The sequence below is a fragment of the Peromyscus maniculatus genome, chromosome 6 (genome assembly GCF_049852395.1).
Source record: "Peromyscus maniculatus bairdii isolate BWxNUB_F1_BW_parent chromosome 6, HU_Pman_BW_mat_3.1, whole genome shotgun sequence".
Lineage (NCBI taxonomy): Eukaryota > Metazoa > Chordata > Mammalia > Rodentia > Cricetidae > Peromyscus > Peromyscus maniculatus.
Genome location: NC_134857.1, coordinates 20,472,168 through 20,490,001, shown reverse-complemented (window position 1 = coordinate 20,490,001; position 17,834 = coordinate 20,472,168). Strand labels below are relative to the sequence as shown.

General features: G+C 41.9%; 1 protein-coding gene across 5 annotated transcripts in view; it reads left to right on the top strand.

Moving 5' to 3' along the window:
• Positions 1 to 17,834, top strand: part of Hltf (helicase like transcription factor) — a 95,768-nt gene that overhangs the window by 33,779 nt on the left and 44,155 nt on the right. For all 5 annotated transcript variants that reach the window (XM_006993817.4, XM_006993816.4, XM_042278988.2 and 2 more), the window contains one exon: positions 17,100 to 17,243. In XM_006993817.4, the coding sequence (XP_006993879.1) occupies positions 17,100 to 17,243 (144 nt within the window). The remainder of the gene's footprint in view (positions 1 to 17,099; positions 17,244 to 17,834) is intronic.

The following is a 17,834-nucleotide window of genomic DNA, read 5'->3' as shown; positions in this document are numbered from 1 at the left end:
TACACTTAATGGTCCTTGGCCTCCAGCTCTATGGTGGTCTTGTAACAATTAGCTGAATAGTTAATTAGGAGAGGGAACCAGGAAGGAAAAGCTTGTAGGGTGAAACCTCATTCTTCTGGAATTGGTGACAAGGCAGTGGATCCTGGTGTCCTCTGGAACTTGAGAGAACAAGGCCCTGTCTGTGTCACTGTGTATGAGAAGGAATTCTTCTGGGTTGAAAGTGAGATAAAAGGCTTCAGATAGGACAGGTAAATCCAGTGTGGGAAGCCCTTGAGCTTAGCAGCTATGAGGGTTACAAGAATTACCTTGAAGGGTCCCTGCAATTTAGGGGAAAGGGGTGAAGGGGTGCTGGCCTAGAGCGGAAAGAAGGACCTGATCTCCAATGTGAATTTGGGGTGGGCAAGGACTGTCACATGGCTGGGGTAAGGAATGGTCAGCGAAATTCTATAGAAGAGAACAAAGATGACAGAGTAAGGGGGTTAAGAGGTCATCTGGGAGGGGTGAAGACTTGGATAGGATGCCCGGTGTTAGAGCCAGTCTCCCATACCTCAGTTCAAATGGGGAGATTGAGAGGGGGCTGTTGTGAAGGGCCCAGAGCCTAAAAAGAACTAGAAGCAATAATATTACCTAGTCTAGGTGAAGTTCCCGTGACATCTTAGTAAGGATGGATTTTAAAGACCAGTTGGTGCACTCCACCTTCCCTGAGGACTGAAGATGGTACAGAATATGAAAATGCCAAGGAATATTAAGAACCTTAGCTAGGGTCTGGGAAATCTGGGAGGTGAACTCCAGACAATTATCAGACTGGAGAGAGGCAGGAATCCCAAACCAGGAAATAATTTCCTGGAGAAGGAGATCTGCAACTGTCTGAACCTGCTTATTAGAAACCGGATATGCCTCCACACAGTTCGAAAATGATTCCACCATCATGAAGAAATATTTAATTCACCTGACAGTGGGTATATAGGTAAAATCGAGCTGCCAGTCAGTCCCTGGAAGGAAACCTTTAGCCTGGTGGGTGGGAAAAGGTTGGCTCTGGTATTTGGTGTTAGGATCTGACTGTTGGCAAATGTCACAAGAGGCAGTAGTAGTTCTTAAGTATGGTAAGTCCTCAGAGGTGGGCTGCAAGTGGGCTTTTACAAATTGAAACAGAGCAAGACTATTAGGGTGAAAGAGCTGATGTACATAAGATAGAATTTGCTTGTGTCAGGAGTTACCTTTGAGGGTGTGGGTTACACTGCATGGATTCCCTGTGGTGGATGAGTGAGACTTGGCCCTAGAGGGCCACTGTCCTGGCTACCTGGTCAACCCAGTTATTTCCCTTAGAGATGATGGAGCTCTTGGTCTGATGAGACTAGCAGTGGATAATTCCTGTAGCCTTGGGAAGATGAGAGGATTTTAGCATGGCCATTGTTTGGCCCGAGTTAGACATGAATCCTCCCTTTGCTGTAAGGAGCCCATGCTCTCTCCAAATAGCAGCATGGGACAGGAGGATATGGAAAGCATATTTGGAGTCTGTATAAACATTTAAGGATTGCCCCTGTACTATTTGGAAGGCACGGGTGAGAGCTATCAGCTCAGCCTGTTGGTTAGTACTGTGTGCGGGTAATGCCTGTGCTTCTACCACCCCAGTATCTGACACTATTGCATAGTCTGCTTTATGGGTCCCCTCATGTAAAAAGGAGCTGCCATCTGTATATCAGATATAAGTGGCCTGAGGCAACGTGTCCTCCTGTATATGTGAAGAATAGAGTAATCGTTCTTCTAAGGTTTCAGTGCAGGAATGAGATGGAGAATAGTCAGTGTTAGGTCAAGGAAGGAGGCTTGAAATATTAAGGGGTGGGCAAGTCAGGAAAGTAAGTATGGCATCTTCCAGTAATGCCACCTGGAGAGAAATAACTTGGGAAGGAGGTTAAAAAAAAAAAAACAAAAAAAAAAAAAACAAAAAAAAAAAAAACAAAAAAAAAAACCTGTAAGCCTTTATAAGTTAAGAGATGAGACAGTTTATGGTGAGAGAAGACAGTGGTGGGTGACCCAAAGTTAGCTTCTTTGATTCCTGAATAACGAGCTCAGCAGCTGCTAAAGCATGAATGCAAGGTGCCCATTCCTGAGTGGTAAGATCTAGTTTCTTTGACAGATATGCTACAGGTGCAAAGGATGGTCCCAGCCAATACCCTAGGTGTGTAAGGGCATATCCGTCATTTTCTGTTATATAAAGGGAGAAAGGGCAAGTTAGGTCTGGGAGGCGAAGTGCTGGGACCTGAAGGAGAGCTTGTTGGAGCTTCCAGAAGGGTTTAGTAATGGGGTAAAAGAAGGGTTTATGCAGTGAGCCCAGAGCTGCCTCATATAAGGGACGAACAAGGAGAGAAAAAGATGGAACCCAAGACCGTAAGAAGCCAGCTATTTCCAGAAAGGACAGAATCTCCTGTTTAGTAGAGGGTACTACAAGAGACTTGATTTCTATGTACAGAGATAGCCTTGGGGGTGGGAATAGTGGTTAGACCTAAATAAGTGACATGAAGTGTGGAGAGCTGAACTTTGGAAGCCAAGACCCTATAACTCCAGCTGGAAAAGAAATTTAGGAGAGCAGAGGTGTTAGTTTGGTTAAGTTGTAATGATGGAAAGCAGAGTAGAATGTCATCTACATACTGTATTAGTTTAGAGCCAGGAAGGGACAGAGAGGGACAGAGGCTAGGACCTGACCAAATAGGTGTGGACTGTCCCTGAATCCCTGTGGCATGATAGTCCAGGTCAGCTGCATAGACAGATGAGTGTCAGGGTTAGTCTAGGTGAAAACAAAGGCATTTTGAGACTTGAGAACTGAGAGGAATAGAAAAATAAAGCATCCTTGAGGTCAAGAACTAAGAGAGGTTCCTGAAGGGATAGTGGAAAGAAGTGTATAAGGGTTAGATACCGCAGGATGAAGAGGGACCACTGTAGAATTAATAAGCCAGAGGTCTTGAACCAGGCAGTAGGTTCCATTAGACTCCTTAACTGCAAGTATGGGGGTGTTAAAAGGCAAAGAGATTGGGCGGAACAACTTTTTCCTGAGGTCATAAATGATAGGCTTAAGTCCTCTAAAGCTCTGGAGTGAGAGAGGGTAGGTACTAAGCTTGTGTAATGTATCAGGTAGGGTCCTGCAACTGGATAATAATGGGGGGATGGTGCCTAACAATAGAAAGGTTCTGGGTGTCCTAGACTTTGGGGTCCACCTAAGAGACTGGCATGGGAAATGAAGTGTTAGAGCTAGTAGGCTGGGTGGCTAAGAGGAGAAGGAGGGGCACTGCTGAGTCAGGAGTGAGGTAAATAGCGGGAGCAAATGAAATAAAAGCTCCTACCTTAGCTAGAAAATCTCTTCCTATTAGGGGCACAGGGCAGGTTGGCACAACTAAAAATGTGTGGGTGAGAGGGATACCCCTGAAAATACAATTAAGTGGTGGGGTCTGATGAGGTAGGTAAGGCTATCCCCCTACCCTGACAATAGGGAGACGAGAAGGAGAGGTGGGACCCCAAAACCCCCTCAGGACTGAGTAAGTGGTTCCAGTGTCCAAAAGGAAGAAAATGGATCACCCTGATACTGTAATGGCTACCCTGGGTTCCCTGTGAGAGATGGTTGGGCTCCGTCTGGGAACAGGGTACCTTCAATTCTCACCCATGGCCATGCCTAGATCGGGCTAGAGGGGGTCTTCGTTTGAATACTGAAATCACGAGTTGCACGGGAACAGTCAGCTGACCAGTGTCCCTCTTGGTGGCACTTTGGACAAGGTCCAGTTGGTGTCCCACATAGGGCATGGCATGCATGAGCCCAGTGGCCCTTCTACCACATATAAAACCTGTATGCCTTTGGGAAGCCAGTCAGCATGTACCTGAATTTGGCAGTTCTGTTTATAGGCTTTCTCATCTCTCCCATGGTACACCTTAAATGCCACCACTAAAACTTCTGCCAGTTGAGTGAGAGGACCCCTTTCCAGACACTTAAGTTTAGTCCTGATGTTGGGGAAACTGCGAGACAAAGGAGGTCATAAGGAGCTATCTGCCCTCTACGCTCTCATGATCTAGGCTAGTATATTGAAGGAGAGTCTTTGTAAGGCGTTCTAAGAAATGGGACAGATTTTTGTTCTTATCTTGAATTACATTTTTTTAGCTTTTCATAGCTAACTGATTTGAGAGCAGCCTTATGAAGACCTGTCAGGAGGCAGGTTATAAACCTAACCCTAGCTAGAGAGCCACCTGGGGTATTATAATCCCAATGTGGGTCCTGATTGAGAACTGCCTCAGCTCCAGGTGGGTGTGTAACATTGGTTTGATGAACCTTATCTGCATGTGGCCTAGCCTGCTCCCAAATTTATCTGCACTCCTCAAGAAGTAGGTAATTAGCACGTATCATATATACATCATAAAAGGTGAGGCTATAAAATTGGGTTATATATTGGAATAGTTTAATAAAGGAAGCAGAATTAAAGGTATAGGAACCCAATTTTTTTCTGAGAAAGTTCTGTGAGGGAAAAAGGGACATGGACCTTAACCAATCCATCCACCCCAGCTACCTTTCACAAAGCGAGAATGGTTAGCATGTTGGCATGGTTGGAGTCAGATCCCTTAGTATGAGAATGAGTGATAGGAGGTGTAAAGATTGGAGCAAGAGTTGAGTAGTTGGGGTGGCCTGATACTGGAGAGGAGGGGACTAAAGGAGGAGCCGAAAGGGCAGATGCTCAAGCAGGAGCGGGAGGACAGATAGGCAGAGGTTCATTTGCAGAGTTCAGAGCAGTAGACAAAGATTCCTCAGGTTCAGGTTGCATAGCTAGGAGCATGTGGGCAGGAGAGAATTGAGAAGGGAAGGTTTAGAGGTTAGGTAGAAAAAAGCTTGACTATAAGGCAACTCCTTCCATTTTCCCATTCACTGGCAGAAGTTAGATAATTCCTGCAAAATATCAGGGTCTAAAGAGCTATTAGGTGGCCATTTCTTATTGTTATCTAAGGGATATTTGGGCCATTTTTGTTTATTTATTTGTTTATTTTTATTTTTATTTATCCCCCCCCCCCAGAGCTGAGAACCAAACCTAGGGCCTTGTGCTTGCTAGGCAAGCGCTTTACCACTGAGCTAAATCCCCAACCCCTGTGGGCCATTTCTTAAAACTGAAGTAGACAATCTTAGAGATCTTTAAGTAAGCATTAAGCTGAGAAGTTTGAGAGTTTGCAGAAGCCATCCCAGGGGGTAGGTAGGACTGATAGGGTTGGAAGCCTTTTTTTCTGTAACTGCAGCAGAGAGAAATAAAATAGGAAAAAGAATGTGATCCAAGACTACAATCTCAGGCATCCCCAAGATCAAGTGATGATCAGCAATTGGCGCAAGTCACCCAACTCTTCGTCAAGCTAGAAGGGTGAAAGCCAGAATGTGCATAGCCAGAGGATACCTGGTGTGTGTGTGTGGGAGCATCCAACAGAATTTAATGCTTTGTAATGAGAGAATGGAGTGGGGTATATGCAGCCCAAGGACAGGGGTCCAACAGTGAGAATGATAACTCAGACTGCAGATGTGGGAAATGGCTAGAAATTGAAGCCTATGATGGGCACTGACCATAGCCAATGAAGGCCATGGATGGGTGTATCTCTAGTCCTGGGGACAGCAGAGGGGCACTGGACTATCTATGGTCATTCCTATGGTTCTAGGGGACTTTACACTGGCTGGAAAGGGAAAACTCATCAATCAAAGCAGCCAGTATGTGCGAAGTTGTCTGGCAGCTAGGCAAATGGAGAAGTGGGCAGTCATAGATAGAGCAAAACTTCTATAAAGGGTCCTGGGTGCAGAGTGGCACCAGTGTTATTTATTATACAGTGCTGTTGACTGTGAGAGAAAAGCCAGGAGGCACAACAAAACCTGCTGTATTATTAATGGAAGGGGGACAAAAGGGATGCACTTAGGCCTGTTGAGAGATTGTGCAGGAAGAGGGGGGAAGGGTGTGTGGGATCCACCCTTAATGGATTCACCCATGCATGCACATTCATGTGCACAGATTATGTGATCATGCTGCATGCAAATTACATGACCCCACAGCACACAGATTATGTAGGATGTATGGCCCTGGAATGACTAAGTGACTTGCCAGTGCATGCCCAATCTTTGGGGGGTGGTTACAAATTCTATCAGTCATGACCCAAAGTTTGAGAACTTACAATTTAGAGGCACATGATAAACAGTATTTCATTCTTCCAATAATTTACTCTGTTTTTACCTTTCAAGTTAATCACCTAAAAGTCTCAGGAACAGATTGGGACCTATTCCTCCTCCCCTTTTCTTTTTGTTTTGAAAGATCTATATTTTTACTTTGTGTGTGTGTGTGTGTGTGTGTGTGTGTGTGTGTGTGTGTGTGTGTGTATGTTCATATGCTTAAAGGAGGCCATAAGAGGGCATTCGATCCTCTTGAACTACAGTTATAGATTGATGGGAACTGTCATGTGAGTGCTGGGAACCAAACTAGGCCCACTGAAAGAGCAGCAAGTTGCTCTTAACTGCTAAGATATCTCTCTAGGTCCCCTTTTTTGTTTGCAGATAAGGAAAATAATCAAATTAAAAGGTAAGATCTTACATACAAGTTCCACAAACATCATGAATTATTTTTAAGGCTATTTAATACTAGTATTTAAGACGATATTTATTAAGACAGATTGTTTAACTGCATTCCAGAGCAGCTATTCCATCCTGTTGATAGGCTACATGACACACAGAGTATCTGGAGACATAACCTATTTTTCTCTCTCCAGAAGAGTTGATGTTCTTTCATTCTAAGTTTTATTCTTCCATTAATATATACCGCTCCATTTCATTGCTACCCATTTCATTCAGATCTTTTAATTTAAAATGTGTCTTCATACTGAATTTCTTCTCTACAAGATTAACTAAAAAAAAAAATTCTCTGTGTTTCTATCTTTTTTTCAGTTTTCCCCTACCTTTGTGTGTTTTGGATTTTTATTTTATGTATATTTCTTCAGCCTACTGTAATGTATTGTTTATTCCCATTTGCTATGGAAACTCCCTTTGCAGAAACCTTTGACCTCATTGTTGTATGTTTGTGAGCTACAGTTTTTTTCCCCTCAGTCTGGGGAGTATTTTGCTTTTTTTTTTTTTTTGTGTGTGTGTTGTTGTTGTTTTTGTTGTCTGGAGTCACTCTGTATGGAAAGTGTTTCAGATGAGAACTTCACTTTATTTCCTTCCTGAACTCTGCTATTCTTTGTCTTCTGGGTCTCATCCTCTTTATTTGTTCTTGTGACTTTCTGACTACCATTGCTTTGCTTTCTTCTGGTTTCATGTACAGTTATTCTCAGGAGCTTGAGAGTTTTAAGGCCAATCTGGGTTACATAGTCATCTTAAAAGGAAAAATTTAATTATAAAAATTTTAATGAGATCCTCATTTACTCAGCAAGACTCAAGAATTACCAGAATACAGCTATCTTTGCTTTACTCTTTTCATTACTCGAATACTTTAACCTTATCTCAGCTATGTCATTCCTTCAGTAAAAGCATAGTGTGGTTCTTTATTGTTGCCAGGCTGCATCCCTGACTGCTTTGTTTTCTCATTGTACATGTTCTTTTTAAAATAAAGATATTTAAAGACTTATTCCTAGGTGTATGTGTTATCCATTTGTAACTCTAAAATGCATAGATACTCGTCTTATTTGCACCTGTAGGCCAGTGTTTATGTTCTGTGCAGTGCTCTAGGTAGTCTATAGTAGTGGTTCTCAACCTGTGGATTGAGACCCTTTGGCAAACCTCTGTCTCCAAAAATATTTATATTATGACTTATAACAGTAGCAAAATTACAGTTATAAAGTTGCAACAAAAATAATTTAATGATTGAGGGTCATCACAACATGAAGAACTGTATTAAAGGGCTACAGCATTAGGAATATTGAGACCCACTGGTCTGTAATGACCAAAAGTCACAAAAAAAATTTCTTTCTCACTTCTTTCCTCCTCTTTGGGTAAAATTTTCTATACCTTTATCACTCAGTTCTTCCAGGCAGTTATATGAAGTTTAAGGACATCACTATCTTCTCTTTTCCTCATGTCCCATACTTAAGTCCCAAGTCCCCAGGCTTCCTTCTTGTTAACATCTTTCTCTCATACCTGTTCTTTCCATTCTGTTCCAGCATCTGCTATTCTGGTCTTAAGAGTTTCAGTTCTCAAATTAGACCACAACCCATAGAACCATGGAGGCTATATATATAGCATGGAGGTCCCTAGGACGACTGTGGCTTATAATAAATTTCAGTTTTACTCAATTATTGAAAAAAAATAGCCAAATGAATGGAAACACATGAACTATGAACCAAAGGCTGAGGGGCCCCCAGCTGGAACAGGCCCTCTGAATGGGTGTGACATTTGATTGGCTTGATCAGTTTGGGAGGCAAGTAGGCAGTGGGACCAAGTCCTGTGCTCATTGCATGAGTTGGCTGTTTGAAACCTGGAGCTTATGCAGGGACATGGCTGAGACTGGGAGGAAGGGACTGGACCTGCCTGGACTGATTCTACCAGGTTGATTGCAGTCCTCGGGGGAGGATTTGCCAAGGAGGAAGTGGGAATGGGGGGTGGGCTGAGGGTAAGGGGAGGGAGGGAGAATAGGGGATCCCGTAGCTGATATGTAGAACTGAATAGTATTGTAAAATAAAATAAATAAAATTTAAAAAAAAAAAAGAGTTTCAGTTCTCACCTAAGAGTTTGTCAGCTTTGTCTCCTGTGGGGGGCCACTGCTCACCCCCACACTTCCACAGAGTACTCTTGAGTAGGAGCAGCAGGAAATATTAGATAGAAGGATAGAAGGGAGAGAAACATAGAAAATACAGGATAGCCTCAAGAGGGCCTAGATCCTAATCCATTGGGACTTGAATGTCTCTGCCACAGGGTATTTAAAGGAACGCCAAGGAGTGGAGCATAAGACCTCCCTCAACACAGCCAAGTGAAGACCATCTCAGACACCTGGCACTTGAGCCCATGGTCCAGTCATTCTCCCTATGCAGATCTGCTGGGTAAAGCCTAAATGGGCTCCAATAGTTACCCCTTTTTTTTTTTTTTTTTTTTTTGGTTTTTTCGAGACAGGGTTGCTCTGCGTAGTTTTGCGCCTTTCCTGGAGCTCACTTGGTAGCCCAGGCTGGCCTCGAACTCACAGCGATCCGCCTGGCTCTGCCTCCCAAGTCCTGGGATTAAAGGCGTGTGCCACCACCGCCCGGCTACCCCCTTCTTAATATATAAACAACTCCCCATTAAGAGCTCACAGCAATTTCCATAGCTGTCACACCTCCCAGCATAGGATATACTTTTTATGTATTCACATCAAACTTAAATAATTCCTTAACTTCACCAAACCATGGTGTATTAATATCAATATTAATATCAATAATTCTAACAAGAACATTACTATACACAATTATAATTCCTACAAACCTAACCTCAATATAACCATTAACACTTTCTTACAAACCTACATTCAAAAACAATTTCTTAATAGAACTATACAAAACATAACACTGATTCACTCAAATAACACTAAAACATTTTTTAAATTAAATAGACTGAGAAATAGTAACACTCACCCTTTATAATTTTTTAGAAAAAAAAAATCCCCAAATGTCTCTATTTAAACAGTTCCTTTTTTAAGCAGTTCTAGTTTTACATAAACAGTTTCATAATGAAATCATTACTGTCCATTTTGTTTCTTAAGTTCAATAGCTCAAAAAGACTTCTGGTACTATTCCTAAAAGTACCTCTGAGTGCTTGAAATCAGGGCCTGGCATGTCAACTGCCCTTAAGTCTTTATAGCAAACTGCCAGAGTCCAGCTCCAGATGAGGGCAGGGTTTGAAGATGGGTGGATGCAAGAGCAGCAATGGAGGAATCAGACATGAGATACTTCTTAGTTTCATTTTAGGAGAGATGGACAGAGAGGAAGCATACAAGAGTCATCCCTAGTGGAACAGGTCCCAGCAGAGGATGTAAAGAGTTGATAGGGGAAGGAAGTGAGCCAGGCCATGGTGGTCAGGAGAATCTTGCAGCCTGACCCACTAGCAGCCAGAGTGTTCCTTCATTTATACAGAATTTAGTAAGCAGAGATACATTCATGATGCTCCAAAACATAGATCATATTATTTTTGTTTTTGGACATATGTTTTACTTCCCTTTGCTTACCTTTTGGTCAACATTAATAAACTTTGATAGAACAAAGTTATCATTTTCAATCATTTTCCCTCAAGTTTTGACATCATTAATAAACAGAGTTATCATTCTTACTCATTAACCCCATAACCTAACTTTTAAGAAACTAGAGGCATGTGACAGCCTGTTTTGTCAAACAGTGTATTATTAACTCTCAGTGGCCAGAGGGCCCAAGAAAAATCCTCAGGCAAAAGCTGCTACAGTTATTATTCAAATTCTGGCATAATACAGTCAATATTCACATTTATATCTTTATGGAATTTGTCTATATATCTAATCCTGGCATTCTGTTGTTCCTTGATCATATGACATTATAGTGGCTCTACATGAGCTAACTTCTAAGAGATGGAGGTCCTAATACTTTTATCATCTTTCCACTCCATACTTTGCTCATCAATATGTCTCTATGTAGGGCAGAGTTGTATGCCACGTAATTGTCTGAGTGTTCAGTGGGAAGAGACTTGTAATTTGAACTGTGGCAAACTCCTCTAGCCTACTGAATCTTGTTGAACTTTTTGAGTTTACTTTGTTTTAAATATCTTGTTCCTGTGTAAGTACAGGGGCAGATGTTTCAAGAATGTCTCATAGCCCATTGAAGAGACCTCGGGCTTCTTTATTCTCACAACCTCCAAGGCATAAGGAAGACATTCAAGTAAATAAGGATATATCCCTAAAAGCGGGGAGAATAGTATGTTCAGGACTATTCTGGGGAAGCTTGGAAACAGCATTCCCGAGAGAAGGCGTAAATGATACATAAGAAAATTTCCATCAACCTATATTCTCAAATTGTAGAAACATTAAAAGTCTCTCAAGTATTCAACAGGTAGAAATTAAAACCAAAGGTGGTGTGGCAGCCATCATGTGGCTCAGCTTTGCTGGATCTTTGTCAAGCAGCTATGCTGACTCTATGATTTCTGCCATTCCATCCAGATATGGCTGTGCCAGCAAACAGCTCCAAATATGAGGAGTCCCATAACCAAAACTTCTGAGTTAACAATTTTAGTTCAAACAAGCATTTCTGCAACTTTCATACTCAGCTACTGCTGCGCTTTTCAGTCTGTAGTCTTCAGTAACCAGGCTATTTCCAGACCTCTGCGTCCTGAGGCTAGAGAGCTTCACTGCATAGCCACATGGCTCAAGGCTCTTTCAGCTGCCATGAGCTGAACCATGCATGGCCCTCCCACAGTAACCCTGGCCCTGGAAGGGTCCTACTACCTGCCTCACTGACAGTCCAAGTACTCAGCACCCTGGGTCTAGGAATCCTCTGTCGCATTCAGCAGTTTCCGCAGAATCCCAGTCTAGCTGTTCAGCCTGGAGCATTCAGCAGTTACTGCGTGTCTCAGCTGCTTTTCTAGTACTGACACTGCTTCTCCGCTCCTGGAAGCTCTCTGGCTTCCACAGTCTTCATTGCTTATCACTGTTCACCTTTCCTGTGGTGACACAAGCCTCTGGGCTCTCCAAGCTGCTGTCTGCCATTTGTCTTCCTCATGGTGTAACATCTTGGCTGGGTTTTCCATGTTGCTGCCTGTGGTTAGCCATTCTAGTAGCTTAGTGTGGCCACTTCTCACTGTGGCTCCTTCGTGGCTCAAAGCTTGCAGACCAGACCCTCATTGCTAGTGTTGGCTCTGCTTTTGCTGGCTCATAGCGTCTGCTAGTTGAGAAGCTATGATGCTCTACGGGTCTCAGCCGTGGACACCTGACTGCTACTTCTATAGCTGGCAATCTCTGAAGATGTGTTTTGTTATTATTGGTGGCTTTTGGAACTGCCAAGTTTGCAGTGTGCTATGGACACTGTTTTCTGCATTCCAGGTTCCTACTGTACTCTAAATTACTTTGTTATTTAGCTTCACCATATAATCCCTCTAATAAACTTTTACCATATCCTTAGACCTAAATCCTATATATTCTAAACCTACATTTGTCTGACTTACTGTATTTACACTTATTTAAACTTACATTTACAACTAGCATGACCATTTACACTACATGTATTTACATTAAGCATTTAGACTCACATTCAACATTTACACTTTTTTACAAGCTCACATTCAACATACACTTATTTATACTTCTTACAAACTTATGTTCTTAAGGAAACTCTATAGTACTGTATTAGCAAATATACTTCTTATATTCATACAAACTTATATTCATAAGGAAACTCTATAGGACTACCTTACAAAGATACTTCTTACTGTTAACTAACTCACACTAGGAAGAATCTCTTAGCAAACTCCATAGGGATACCCTTAGCAAATATCTAACCTAGCAAACACCTAAAAGATTTCTTAACACCTAGAAAAAGTTTAACATTATCTTCCAAAAGACAGAGAGTAATTTTCTTTTGACTTCATTTCAAACTCAAAAAGAATGAGAAGAAAATCCTTCTAAGGGGCATAATGTATTTTTAAGTGACTTAGCTCTTTGTACAATATAGTGTCATTGTTAAGGCTGTAATCCTTGGGGTAAAGGTTTTGTTGTTGTTGTTGTTTTTCCCAGACTTCTTTCCTGCCAGGCCCTCTTAGCTGTTCTGGAACTGGCAGGAAATTAGCCTATGGGTAGATGGCTACTTTGTTAGGGACTGTCCCTTTGCCCAAATTCATAATCACTCCCTTAAGGGCTTCAATTCAGATAAATGCCATTGACTTCACTCGGTTGTCACAGAAGCCTCACCTCAGGGCGAGGATTAAATTCCCATATTGAACTTCCATAAAACTCTTAGTGAAAAGTTATTGTGCAGCTATCAGGCAATATAAAGCATTTTCTCAAACGAGCCAAAAGCGGTGCAGCTCCAAGTTCTGTATTCTTACAGTTTTTCATTGGGGCTGACACTCAACAAACTCTCAGACAATTTTCTTCCTTCTTAATCTTTTAAAAGCTGTATTTTAAGTTTGCTATGAGTGTCTTTTAATGCTATCAATGTTTCTCTGGAATCTTAAACACAACTCAATCTCATTAGCTTTTTGTTTGTTTGTTTGTTTGTTTAATTATCTCCTGTGAGGCAAGCTGTTTGTTTGCTTTCAACTTTTTGAGAAGTAAATTTAAGCTATCTAGCAATACTTAGGAAAGAAAGAAAGTTCATTTTGATTTGAAAAAACAATTTTACCAGGCAGTAGCCATCTTTATTGGAAAAACTTTCTTTCCCAGAATGCATTTCTCTTATGTCAGTCTGCAGTTATGAGCTACCTTTTGGACTCCACTTCCCATAGTTCTTTTCAGGTCTGGGAGTCAACTTTCAGTTCCCTTTTACTGGCTTGCTTTCCTATTGAAAAGTTAAGAATAAACCAGCTTTTTTCTTCACTACAGGAGGGTTCTTGAGTCAAAGGATTTTGTTCTGTCTGAGCTGGCTTTAGTAGGTGTTTTTCCTTGCTGACACTGCTCCCGAAGCTGAGTGCACCTGCCCACGCATATGCAGGAAGGTCCCTCCATGCTGGAAGCAAAATTCCCTTGGGGCTTTCTCCTCCATGTCACCATATCAGTGATAAAAATAAAAGCACTTGAAACAAAGGTTTTTTACTTCAGAGATAGTTTCTCCCAGACAACTCCCAGTGTGGTCTCAGCTCATCCCTTCCCCCAGAAACAGTCCCTGATGCCACAGTGGCGATTTTCTCTGCTTCTGAAGGTAGGGGCTTTTTTTTCTGATTCTGTCTCAGCTATTTCCAGTTCAGCACTGCTTTTCTTGAGACTTCCTGACTACTGTAGGAATCCTAGTATCCCCAGAATGTACTCAAACTTGGAGGTGCTGGCTAATTGCTTCTCAGTTGTTGTTTAGAGAAGGGAAGATACAGTGCTAACAGAGTGTTTGCATTGCCGAAGGGATCTTTGTGCTAGAGCAATTATGATAGAAGCCCACCCAGAAACAAAGTCCCTGATGTCTTAGCTGTAGCTGCAGCTGAGAAGTTCAGCTTTTACTGCTTCTACCATGCCAGGAGTTTCCTGCCCCATTTGGCGCTCTGTGGCTCTTCACCTACACTTTTCTGCATCTATGGCTCAGTTCTACCTGCAGGGGGAATTTCCACTGGAGATAGAGCTTAGAAAAGAAAGCCTCTATTGCTTCATTCTCACCAGCAGCCCCTCCCCCATCTCTTCACTTTTTGGGGAAGCTGTCCCTACTTCGGCTTTCTGCCTGCACTTTTTTTGCGAGGCTATAACCATAGGGAACTTCTGGCTGCTGATTTTTTCCTAGTTTAGAGAGACAGAACTTAGCAGAGAGGTTTTGCCCTGTTCCAAGATGTTTGTTGGTTTTTTTCTTAGAGCAAATCACAGATCATTTCCCACATTCTTTCAGGTGTATCTAATTTTGCCCTTACAGAAAGAGAAACTGAGAAAGTAAGTTCTGAGGTTTTTTAGTGTTTTAGAGAGAGAGTAAGTTTTTTAAGAAAGCTTTTAATTTGAGAGAAAGACCACCTAGTTCATCCCCCAAACTTCTAAACTTTGGCTTATTACACCCACATTTTGCTTCAGGGAGAATTACTTTCTTCTGCTGCTTGGGACCAAAAGCTTCCCACAGGTATCTTTTTTCTGCCTGTTAAACTCAAAGAAGAGCCTTTTTTTCTGCCCATTAAGCTCCAAGAGGATAGATTTTATCTCAGTTTGCGTTCATAGCCCTAAAGTTAGAAAATTAAAGACATAGTTTCTGTCTAGTTGCCTATCTTATCCTAAGTTTTCTTTTTGCTATTTTTCTACACTATCTTACTCTTCTAAGTTTTTCCTATACTATGTATCTATTCCTGCTTCCTTAATTTTTATAGATAGAAATTAAGAGAGAGACAGAAAGAGAGAAATCTTGATAGAGAATCTAAGCTGCAGCCTTATACTCAGACATCTTTCCAGTCCGTTTTTTTCTTTTTCTCTCGAGGATAAAACCCCCTGCCCCATTTAACTTTTTCTTTTAGCTACAAAACCATATTGGACCCTCCTCTTTAACTTGTAGGGCCTCCTACTTTCACTAAGTACTCTGGATATATATATGTATATATATATACACACACACACACACACACACATTTTTTTTCTTTTTTCTTAGTTTCTGTTCAGTGATACCATCTGTGGGGGACCAGCCCCCACATTTATTTACCTCAGGGACTCTTGAGGAATGAGGGATAAGAGATTTAGTTAGAAATAAAGAGAGGAGAGAAACAGAGAGAGACGCAGGATAGCCTCAGATGGGCCTGGATCCTTATCCACCAACCCTCCACTGTCTGCCCTAGTGTATTTTTTTTTCTTTTGAAAAAATATTTTTTTATTTATTCTTTGACAGTTTCATAATGTGTACACTGTATCTCTCTTGCTCATTCTGACTCCAATTGCCACTACCCCCCTCCCCCCGCCCCAGACTCCCCAACACAACCCCTTTCCATCTGATTTCCTTCTTTATTATTATTTTTTTATTAAGAAATTTTCTGCTCACTCCTCATGCTATCCACAGACCCCCCTCCTCCCTCCTCCCACCCCCAGCCCTCTTTCTCAAGCCACCCCACATCCCCCAAATCATGATATCCCATGGGGAGTCAGCAGAGCCCAGCTCACTGAGCCCAGGCAGGTCCAAGCCCCTTCCCACAGCACCAAGGCTGTGCAAGGTGTCACACCACAGGCACTGGATTCCCAGGAGCCTGCCCATGCACCAGGGACAGATCCCGATCCCCCTACCTGGGTGCCCCGCAAACAGTTCAAGCCAAACAGCCGTCTTCTGTGTCCAGAGGGCCTAGTCCAGTCCCATGGGGGCTCCACAGCCACCAGTCCATAGTTCATGGCCTTCCACTAGTGTGGCCCATCATCTCTGCACGTCCTCCACCGTGATCTTGACGTCCCTCGCCTGCAGTATCTCTCCTCTCTCTCATCAGTTAGATTCCTGGAACTCAGCCTGGTGCCTGGCCGTGGATCTCTGTATCTGCCTCCATCTGTCACTGGACAAAGGCTCTATGATGACAGCTAGGTTATTTGCTAGGCTGGTCACCAGAGTAGACCGGTCCAGGCACCCTCTGGACCACTGCCAGCAGACCAAGGTGGGGTCAACCTTGTGGATTCCTGAGAGCCTCCCCAGCACCCTGCCTCTTCCTATTCCCATGATGTCCTCATCCATCATGGTATCTTCCTCCCTGCCCTCCCACTCTGTCCCTGTTCCAGCTCGACCCTCCCATTTCCCTATGTTCTCATCCCCCACTCCTCACCCTCTGCTACCCCCCCCCACACACACCCAGTCCACTCATGTAGATCTAATCTACTTCTCTTCATGGGGTCATCCATGTGTCCCTCCTTGCCCTAGGGTATTTAAAGAAATGCCAAGGTGTGGAGTAAAAGACCTCCCCCAAGCACAGCCAAAAAGTGCAGACCACCTCAGACACCTGGCACCCATTTCCACAGCCCAATCATCCTCCCTATGCAGACCTGCCTGGTAAAGCCTATATAGGCTCCAATAGGCTCCATGGCACCTTCTCTCTCGTCTTGTCCTTTTCTTCTTTCCTTTCCTCCTTTTTTTCTTTCTTTTCTTGCTCAAAATCATCTAAGTCTGTTGTTTACAAAGAAATTTGGTGGACTTTTTTAAAAATTGAAGACATGCTAATGTTTAATCTCAGTGTTTGAGAGGTAGAGGCAGGAAGATGATGAGTTTGAGACTAGCCTGGGCTGCATAGTAATGAAATGGCTACACAAATGGACTATATATGTGAAATGGCTGCTTATTGGTAGGTCAGGCAAAATTTATATAACATGTTTTATATGTTTGTCAGTTTTACGATTTGACACAATATGATACTTATTAGTATAGCTATCATTATACTTCAGTTTTAGATTGTAGGAAAACTGATTTTTGACACTCTTGCTGGCATGCTCATGATATGCATGCTCAACTTGATACTCATCTGATTCTTATTAAAATATTTGTAATTTTTTTAGGAACAATTTGGACAACATATAAAATCAGAAGTGCACTTGAATTTTTATGTTTATTATGGTCCTGATCGTATTAGAGAACCAACCTTCCTTTCAAAACAGGATATTGTTTTGACTACTTATAATATTTTAACTCATGATTATGGAGTAAGTATGCAAATACCTAAAGCCTTTAAAAATATTTATTTTTTTTAAAAAACTGTGTGTTTGTCTGTGTGATAGTGAGTGCTGGTGACTTTGGAGGCCCCTGTAGCTGGAGTTAAAGGTATTTCTTAGTCATTTGATATGGATGCTGGGAACTTCCATTTGCAAGAGCAGCAAATACTCCTAACCACTAAACCATCTTTTCAGCCCTACCTAGAGATTTTTTTTTTAAGGTTGATTACTCTTCATGTTTCTAAATTATTCACAAATTCATAGTATATGCTCTTCCCTTTCTTTCTTTGAAAATGCTTAAGCATGTCTGTAAGATAGCATGCTGCAAAGAAGGGCTTTGCACCCTCTTGAGATACTAATTTGGAAATGTTTGTCATTTAGAACATTTAAGGTTAAAATTTAGATTTGTATTATATCTAGTGTTTATCATAATTTATATACAAATTTCTTTTTGGTGTTCTGAAAAATTGTTGATTTTTTTGTTTTTTTAATGATGAGTGTTATAGTAGTCATTAAGTTCTCAACTCTTTTCATGAGCCTGTTATTTTCCTTAATAACTCCAGTTATTTTGGAAATACCATA